The sequence below is a fragment of the Topomyia yanbarensis genome, chromosome 3, assembly GCF_030247195.1.
Source record: "Topomyia yanbarensis strain Yona2022 chromosome 3, ASM3024719v1, whole genome shotgun sequence".
Taxonomy (NCBI): Eukaryota; Metazoa; Arthropoda; class Insecta; order Diptera; family Culicidae; genus Topomyia; species Topomyia yanbarensis.
In genome coordinates, this window is record NC_080672.1 from 80,463,432 (window position 1) to 80,473,801 (window position 10,370).

The 10,370-nt window shown below is 42.6% G+C and overlaps 1 protein-coding gene across 1 annotated transcript; it reads left to right on the plus strand.

Annotated features, from left to right (window-relative positions):
• The first annotated feature begins 765 nt into the window (after positions 1–765).
• LOC131688503 (uncharacterized) lies at positions 766–5,172 on the plus strand. The gene is made up of 2 exons (XM_058972796.1): positions 766–819; positions 884–5,172. The coding sequence occupies exon 2, from the start codon at positions 892–894 to the stop codon at positions 4,876–4,878; it is 3,987 nt and encodes a 1,328-aa protein (XP_058828779.1). The 5' UTR covers positions 766–819; positions 884–891; the 3' UTR covers positions 4,879–5,172.
• The last annotated feature ends 5,198 nt before the right edge of the window (positions 5,173–10,370 follow it).

Genomic DNA, 10,370 nt, shown 5'->3' on the forward strand with positions numbered 1-10,370 from the left:
CAAGTGATCGAATCGATATCAATCAGTGCTGCAAATTACCGCCTCGCCTGGGAGGCTCTCGTATCACGCTACTCAAACGAATATCTTCTCAAGAAACGCCACCTTCAGGCCATGCTTGAAACGCCGCGAATGAGGGAAGAATCCGCCGTCGCTTTGCATGGACTTGTGGACGAGTTCGAGAGGCACACGAAAGTGTTGAAGCAGTTAGGTGAGCCGACCGATGCCTGGAGCACAATGCTAGAGCATCTGCTTTGTACAAGGCTTCACGACGAAACACTCCGGTTATGGGAGGACCACGCTTCTAAATTAGAAAATCCGACCTATACGAACATAGTAGAGTTTCTCCAGAGAAGAATGAGGGTGCTGGAATCCATTTCAGTGAATCATGATTCAGTATCTTCCTTGGCAATCTCTCACTCTATTTCAGGATCAGCACCAAACACTTGTCCCTTTGGTAAACAAAAAAGGGCCTACCCGTTAAAATTAGCCACCCACGCCGTTACTGAAGACTCTACACAAAAGGTGAATGCTGGCAACCGTCCAGGGGTTCCGTGGCGTCAGTTTAAACGAATGTCTCTCACAGAACGGTTGAATATGGTCAATCAGAGACGTCTTTGCTTCAATTGTTTACGCGGCGATCATTATGTTGGAAGCTGCCCAAGTAAAATCGGCTGCCGCACCTGCGAGAAGCGTCATCATACTACCCTGCACCCTGGTTACGTTGAATGCCCGTCTAAAAGTAATTCAGCACAGACCTCAATTGCAACCGGAAGTCGTTTGCAGTCCATAGTCCAAACGAATGTCACGACAGCTTGCAACGTTAGTCTTACCCCAAAGTTGTCTGATCCATCAGATATTGATGTACAGCTATCCACATTTTCAGCCCAAGTGATGCGGACGAACCATATGTTCATGTTGACAGTTGTTCTCATCATCGTCGATGCTTACGGTCAGGAGCATCTAGCCAGGGCACTACTCGACTCTGCTTCCCAACCAAATCTCATTACGGAACGTATGGCACAGATACTAAGACTTAAGCGTAAGAAGGTGAATGTACAGTTACAGGGACCTGGAGGAATCGCAATACGAGCTTCTGATACAGTATTCACACAAATCCGTTCTCGAAAGGAAGATTTTACCCGTGATGTTGAATTTCTAGTGTTACCCCAAGTCACAGCGGATCTGCCAGAGCAAGATGTACCTGTTATTGATTGGAACATTCCTAAGGATCTTTTTATGGCGGATCCGCATTTCTACATGCGAGGAAAAATTGATATGATCATCGGCCTGCCTCACTTTTTTGCGTGTTTCAAAACACCCGCTCGCATTCGCTTATCGAACGACCTTCCCGAGATGGTGGACAGCGTTTTCGGTTGGATTGTTGCTGGTTCCGGTGATTTGGTTTCCGTTACTCCAGATTTAGTAAAATGCCACACTACAACCGTGTGTTTAACCACGCTGGAGGAAAATTTGGAACGGTTTTGGAACATTGAAGAATTGCCGTCGCGATCCGATTACTCAATGGAAGAAAGGGAGTGCGAGCAGCACTATTCATCTACTGTTGAAAGGGACAGTACTGGTCGCTATACCGTGCGTATTCCGCGCCATCCAGACTTCGATACAATGCTAGGAGAGTCCAAGTCATCAGCACTACGACGATTCAAATTGTTAGAACGGAGGCTAGAACGTGACACCCGATTAAAAGTCGAATACCATAGATTTATGCAGGAGTACATCACATTGGGCCATATGAGACTTCTGCAACCGTCCGAGCAGTCTGCTAATAAATGCCTTTACCTTCCACATCATCCAGTCATCAAACACTCCAGCACGACGACTAAGGTACGCGTCGTCTTCGATGGCTCCGCCAAGACATCAACGGGGTTCTCGCTGAATGATGCACTCCGCGTTGGACCGGTTGTACAGGACGACCTACTCTCGATTGTTCTTCGATTTAGAACGTTTCCAGTTGCAGTTGTAGCAGACATCGCCAAAATGTACCGTCAAGTGCTAGTGCATTCGGATGACACTCCATACCAGCGCATTTTTTGGAGATTTGGTGATTCAGGGCCCATTCAAGCGTACGAGTTATTAACCGTAACTTATGGCCTCGCCCCGTCTTCATTTTTGGCAACTCGTACACTTCAACAATTAGCCCGGGATGAAGGTGCTGCATATCCCATGGCTGCACAAACTCTCCAGAAGGGGTTCTATGTGGATGATTGTCTAGGAGGTGCCCAATCAATCGACGAAGCTTTGCAATTACGAGAGGAACTGGACAGTTTGCTCACCAAAGGCGGATTCACTCTGCGAAAGTGGACATCTAACAAGCTCGAAATACTGCAAGGACTTGAACCGGACCAGATCGGTACACAATCCGCACTAATGTTTGCACCAGAAGAATCAATAAGCGCCCTAGGCATTGGATGGGAACCGGAAACCGACAAATTACGTTTTGATTCGAAAATTGATCGAGAGGCCGTAGCTGACACCAAGCGAAAAATTTTGTCATCAATTTCACAATTATTTGATCCACTGGGGTTGATCGCTCCAGTAGTAATTCGAGGAAAAATGCTAATGCAGGAATTATGGCTGCTGCACTGCGATTGGGACGATTCTGTACCAGATATCGTGCAAGAAAAGTGGAACCAATATCAGCAACAACTTCCTAAGGTAGCTGAATACACAGTAGATCGCTACGCATTCCTGCCAAATTCGAAAGTCCAACTGCATACTTTCTCGGACGCCTCAGAAAGTGCATATGGAGCATGCGTTTACGCGAGGTCCATCGACAATCACGGTAATATCAGGGTCCAACTGCTAGCATCGAAATCTCGCGTGGCACCTTTAAAACGCATCACGCTTCCCAGGCTCGAGCTATGCGCAGCCGTCGTCGGATCTCAGCTTTTCTCGCACGTTGTGAAGGCACTACAAATGGAAGTTTCAGATGCCCGGTTTTGGTCCGATTCGACGATAACAATTCAATGGCTTCAGGCGCCTCCACATACTTGGAAAACATTTGTCGCCAACAGAGTTTCTGAGATACAAGCCAACACTCATGGGTATCGATGGAGCCATATAGCTGGCAACGAAAACCCAGCTGATTTAGTTTCCCGTGGAATGAGTGTGGAGGAATTTCTTGCAAGTTACCTTTGGAAGTATGGTCCAGAATGGCTTCGACTTTCAGAAAAGCATTGGCCGGAGACTGCTCCTATTCCTGCGGTTTTAGATAACGTCGAAATTCGTAGAGTCGTCGCTCCTATATTACGCACCAAACCATTCACTAATCCAATTTTCTGCCGGTATTCGTCATTCAGCAAACTCGTTCGTGTAACGGCCCACTGCCTCAGATTTGTTCGTAATATTCGCGAAAAGGCGCGAGCGCAACCTCAGGACAGTACGGTTCAAGGCGCCGGTAAATTATTGACGACTCAACAATTAAGTGATGCTGAAATTCGCTTGATTCAGCTCGCCCAAATCGACGCATTTAAGCAGGAAATAAACGATCTGAAGGTAGGAAAATATGTGTCAAAGCACTCACAAATACGATCTCTGAACCCCTTTATAGACCAAGAGGGTACGATACGAGTAGGGGGGAGGTTAAGATTTTCAGACCAGACCTTTTCAAATAAGCATCCATGTCTATTACCCAGCTTCCATCCACTATCCCAGATGATTGCCAGACATTATCATCTGAAAATGTTACATGGTGGCGGCCAATTAACACTTGCTGCTATGCGTGAGCAATATTGGCCTGTGCACGGAAGACGATTAATACACAGCGTCATTAGAAAATGCCTTCCATGTGCAAAGGTTAATCCCGTCCCAGCCCAACAACAGACAGGTCAGCTACCCGTAGCCCGAGTCACTCCGAGCAGGCCATTTACAGTAACTGGTATCGACTACGCTGGACCTCTTTACTTAAAACCACCGCACAAACGCGCTGCCCCAACTAAGGCATACATCTGCATTTTTGTATGTTTTTCCACAAAAGCGGTACATATTGAGCTCGTATCTGATCTCACAACGTCAGCGTTTCTGGCTGCACTTCGCAGATTCATTTCGCGCCGTGGATTGCCAAAGCACATCCATTCCGATAACGGCAAAAATTTTGAAGGTGCCAGAAATGAGCTGAGGGACTTGTACCTGATGTTGCAGAATGATCGAGTGATGGAAGCGATCCAGTCGCATTTGTCCAATAAAGGAATAACCTGGCACATGACTCCTCCAAAGGCACCTCACTTTGGAGGCCTTTGGGAAGCGGCAGTCAAAGTTGCTAAAAAACATCTCCAACGCCAACTAGGAAATGTTCGATTGTCGTTTGAAGACATGGCCACAGTATTGTCGCAAATCGAAGCAAGTATGAATTCGCGACCATTAACACCGATGTCTGAGGACCCGAGCGATTTCACTGTTTTAACCCCAGGGCACTTTTTAATTGGATCCTCGATGCACGCACTTCCAGAACCCGATATACACTGCATGGCCAGTAGCCGTTTAGATCACTATCAGCGAATTCAGCAACTACATCAACAATTTTGGCACCGGTGGAGAACGGAATACCTGCAGGAGCTTCAAAGGGACCATAAAATTTGCAATGCAAACACGGAAATTCTCCCGGGACGACTGGTGCTCATCGTGGACGAATGTCAGGCTCCCCTGAAGTGGCCGCTTGCCAGAATCTTGGAGATCCACCCAGGAGAAGACGATTTGACTCGTGTAGTCACTCTGAAAACCAGTAAAGGAATCATAAAACGACCGATCGTGAAAATTTGTTTGTTGCCGATAGATCCTGCTGAACCGACTAATCCTGAAACGATGCTAGAAACGATTCATCAGGAAACGACGACACCGTTGAGCAGAAACCCCGATTTATAATCGCATCAGAATTAAAAGTGTTTGAATTTATAAATTATGTTAGCGTTAAGTTTCTGAATATCAAATTTGAGTTATGATTAATTGAAATTGACATTTCAAGGTGGTGGCGATGTTCAGGGTAGTATTAATTATAGAAGGTACTAGATTTCACTAACGATATAGCGAGCCCTGCACATTTTTTATTCATTGGTACCTTGGGTACCGCTGCACATACATTGAATTTTGGCATAGAATAGGGATGAACTGTCATGTACAATTACTTCTAGTTGAGCCACCGAGTAATAAAGCTGCGATACGGAGAAGAATAAAAAAGGTGTATTAAACTACGTACCGTTGTAACACCTAGTGAGTCCACAAAGAAATCCTTTGCCACCTACTGCGCCTGGTGCCGCCATAAGGAAAACTAACTTACCGGTCACAACATAGCATGAGGCTTGAGTTTATTTCGATGCAAATATCGACATTCTGATCCAATCCCAAGACCGATCCTTGAATCTTTTTAATAATCTGGTATCTGTCGAATTCGATTTTGAACCATTTTTCATAATGTGCGATTCCATTTAATTTTTTGTTTACGGTTCCTATTAATTCACTTCTCTCTTGGCCACCACAAAACGAGAGGTAAGGGGAGGAGGAGATTAAGCGTAAAGCGGCCCTTACACATTCAATATTTTTGTCAATAGTAGAGTTAAATTAATTCTACAATCATAGTAGAATGACACTTTGTCGTGCCAAAAACTTTAGAATGAAAAGATTGAGAAATGTAGTAACACACCTTTATCAAATTTAAAAAAAAACTTTCCATTTATTTGAACAATTACTTAATAGTATTCCGTGCCATCACATCATAATTGGCATCGCTTGTAATAAATTCACTCTGCTCCAGACAGATCGCATTCCCTGATCGCCATCGGTCACTCCCATATAGTACGTACGAGATTTGCGGTTTGCTGGTTCTAACATCGTATGGAACCGGTCACCAAACTTGTTCCATGTTGCGCCATATTAAAGCATGCGATAGATTCGATGGCATGATCTAGTGATGGGTGAAAATAATGATCTTTCCTGAATGCTTAAAAAGCTTTGTTTTGGTTTTAATTTACTCCAGCATATTAGGGCAACGACAAATTCAATCCAAACGACCGGTTGCGCACGGCTTGCAAATTAAATCAATGCTCGCAACACGTAGTCAGATGCCTTTCTCTTGACAAGAATATGTGCACAATACATCGAAATAACAACAAATCAAGAATTTTTCGGTGTGCACGGTTACCTCCATTTCGTATCCTGACCGTTAATGTCATCCAAGAGACCTAAGGTTAGGGCACATAGGCCATAACTCCTCGCGGATATTGGTTTCCTACAAAGGAATGGAAACGTATTTTAGACATTAATCAAATGTAAATAAACATCGACAGTACTCACGTGATATGTCCAGTACCAATTCCCGTTTCGATTTAGTGTTTCATTAGCTTGTTCAGTACCCGTTGGATAAACAAAACCTGGATCAAAATGATGTTCACATCCAGATTATTTTTTCTGAATTTTCCTTATCCGCTTGTCAAAACAAACAGAACAGAAGCGCTCTCGTTGAGATTATTAGGTTTTACACCAACGGACATAACCCTGCAAAATGAGCGGGATGAACTTCGTTTGACAATTCTCGGTGGTTTGTTTACATGTGAGTTACGTGAGTTTGAATGTAACAGATGAGCGCCCGTTGCACTCGCACTCACGCAACTGACAAAGTAAACAAACCACCGAGAATTGTCAAACATGAACTTCATTCATCATGAGTTCATTCGGGTCGTCATCTTGTAAAACTCAATTAACTGATGTATATATGGGGCAGGGATGCCATTTTGTAATCGGTATTCAAACCGAAAGAATCGTTTATCGTCTGTGATAATTAAAATAGAAAAATATCTATAAATGTACGTAGGACAATTCATAGAAATAGGTACAAATATAGAAATTCTTATAAAACCTGTGAAATCTTTCAAAAACATGCAAAAATCCTTCATCTGTAGAAAAGAAACGTATCCAAAAACGATTAATTCTCGACAAACATATGATTACGGCCTAAAAGCCAACTGTCAGAATCCACTTTGAATGGAAATTCCAGACAAACCTTTATTAGTCGAACTCAGTTCACAACAGTTTATGAAAGAGAAAACTTTTCTCTTTCGTTTACTACCAACATCTGTGATTGGCGTGTAACGGTTTGTCCGGAATTTCCATTCAAACTGGACTTTGACAGTTGGCTTTTAGGCCGTAATCATATGTTTGTCGAGAATTAAATCTGAAATATGATAGAAAAATCTGTAAATGTGGCAACTTTGCTAGGGGATGAAATATAAATTCTCTTTATCGCTCAAATGCGAGAGAATCCATTTGTTGACCAAAGCATCAGCCGTCACCCTACGGTGAGTAGTAACTCAACTGTTGAGCTCACCGATGACTCTCGCGCAACATAAACAAGCTTTGTTTATGTTTCGCACTGGTGTCACAGCGCGTCGCTTTACTCTCCCGCAACAAAAAGTCATCAAAATACCGATGAGTTGTTGGTGGATTTCAGAACGCGGCTAATGTATTCAGATTCCTGAATCAGAACAATATCGAGCTCCATCTAACTTTTTCTTAATATGGCGTTTGTTGTAGAACAAAACTATTTTGAAAATTACTCGGGCTACACACTAAGCCAGCCAAAAGTTGTTCAGTAATTTCTTATGACGACTTGAACAGTAAAGTGATATTTTTACAGAGATGTCAGCAAATTGTTTAAAAAATTGCAGTAAAGTTTTCATTTTGTTATCGATTTTCAGTAATTTTTCGAATAGTTTGCTGAAATCCGTAATATTTTTCACTGAATTTATCAGCACTTCTGTTTTTTCGGTACATAAACATTATCCAGTAAATACTGACTGATTGTTCGGCAAAATTGTACCAACATTACCGAACCTCGTCAAAAACTTACAAAGCAGGTACAGCAAATCATCTGTCAAGTCGCCATTTTTTTTAGGAAACTGCTGACTGACCAGTATTTTTTGAAGTTTGGAGAGAACGGATTGCGGAGAGTTCGGTAACCGAATTGTTTTACTGAATTGATTACACATGTATAGGACTATCATTTCTTGATTTCCCTGGAAGATTTAACGTCATTTTTTGATTAGCACACAGGGATCAATATACATAGCATAAGCTGACCAACTCTGTCGAAAGACACTATGCGAACCATCTACATGAGTGTGATGAACGATTACGCTTCCTTACTGAAAGGTGTCCTGATTTTTTCGTTAGAGTTGGTCAGCTTAAGATAGCACAATGTGGAACAACATAGTTTTCCCAAGCGTGTTATTTCAAATGATCGTTTTACTAATTGGTTTTGGTCAATAACGGAGACAATGTATTCTGATGTATGTTACTAAGGCGATACACAAGGATCAGAATTATGTTTCCATCCATACTATTGTGGGTCAAGGGCTATTCCAGTTCGTATAGCAAAGCAACATTCACCAAGCTACCATCCCATTCGGTAACATCGACCTTGCCTGGTTTTATTCCTTTCGTAACACAATCGCAGGTGATGCAGGTGAATGGGCACGCGCACCCTTCCCAAACTGCGAACAGGAATTTCTTCCTACACACCCATGAGATCGCATAAATTACGCGTTTGCTCTGCGTTCGTTCGTGTAGTTTGTCCGAAAGAAAGCGCGAAGAACCACGATAAATGGACAAACAAAAGATATAATACCGGTCAGGGAAAATAAAACAACAAAAAAAGCAAGAGTTCCCCGAAGGTGCGGGGAAAAAAAGAATAACATTCTCTCTAAAACAAACGTGACCATCGCATCGCATCGATCCACCGCCGCCGCCGAACGGCCGCGCAGTATCGCGACATGTGGGCTGGGTGCCGAACCCCAACGCCAACCACCGCCAACCGGTATGCTGCAACAGTGGTATTAGTGCCGCGACGCGAAGGAGCACCACCATCGCGATGTCCTCTCCGATGATGATCAGGCGAAAGTTATGTGTACATACCTGTTGGCCCTTGCCTGTTTTTGTTGCTGTTGCTTCTGCTGTTATGTTTCTGCGGGGTGGTGTGGCAAAACGGTCCGGTGTCCATTGAGGGAGTGAAGGGGCTACGTAATTAAATAAATGCACGAGAAAGGTTTTCGGGGAAACTGATGAATTATGTTTCGTATGGAGCAAAATAATGACTCATTAGATATGTGAGACGGCGGGAAGCGCCGGACAGTTGGCATCGGTGTTTAAGTTAGAGTTGAAATCGAAGTAGGACGCAACCTAAACAGTGTATCGATAAAATCGGAATTTATTGGCTATAACTTTACAATCATCTGCAGAATCATTTACTATGATTCACTGAAAGAGGTGCATGGCGAGCGATTAAGCTGAAAGGATAACCGAAACTTAGTTCTAAAACTAGCTGAGCAACAAAACATATTGAATGATGTAATTAGAAGAAGCTTGTATCTTTCAAACTAATTGTTTATCGTCCTACACAGGTTTCCCCACTTTCTTGCTCATATACTATTTTTTGCTAATGAAGATTAATTAAACTGTCTGTTTCTCTTTACTTTCAGGTCTGTTTCGTTAAAGTAGGGACACAAAATTCCAGCGGACCATTAAGAAGATCGCGGTAAGTATTCAGAAGCAAGTGCCAAAAAATCGCCACGATAACCCATTCGGTGAGGGACTATTGATTTAATGCGTAACACATTTGGAGAAGATTCGAAACGGTTACATTTAATATGTTATATGAATTTAAAAGTTATTTGGGAATTTTTACTGCATAACGTATAGATTCAACAGCCCCCAGTTTAACGAAGTTTTTAGTTAATGGTTGTTTCATTACCCGTCGGCGGCGTGACTAATAACGTTAGCCAAACGTCATCTGCGTCGCGGTGGAAGTTGAATAGTGATATACGAGGCCAACATATTTGTCCAAAGTGTCGAGCATAAGTTATGCATAAAATTATTCACCTTAATTTGTGTAGGGCACGCTTTTCGAGTAATGGGAAACATTTGGGAAATCAGAACAAATTGGCTCAACTGGTGCGTTCCCCATGTTATTCGCAGATTCGTACCCTTGGTACACTATCCATAAGAAAACACAATACTAATAACCATTATGTATATCTAATAATTCCTTATAAGCCTGAAACTTCAAACTAAATTTGTATTAGAATCATCAATAGATAACTTTCTTCTCAGTGACAATGTCTATCCAAAAACTAAATATTCAAATTTCAAAAGCAACATTCCAACAGTCCTTCTGAACAAACGTGAACTCGCAAAGCCAAAGCTTTCATCTATAACAGGAGTTTAGAACGCTTGGCTTTAATTTCCAAAATATTATTGAAGTACTAGAACATTTTTCGCGATTACGCAATTACACCTTGCTGTGGTCCACTAGGAGGTTGAGGAGGTCAACCAAGAATTGATTCACTGCACTGGGTTCCTGTTTCCAT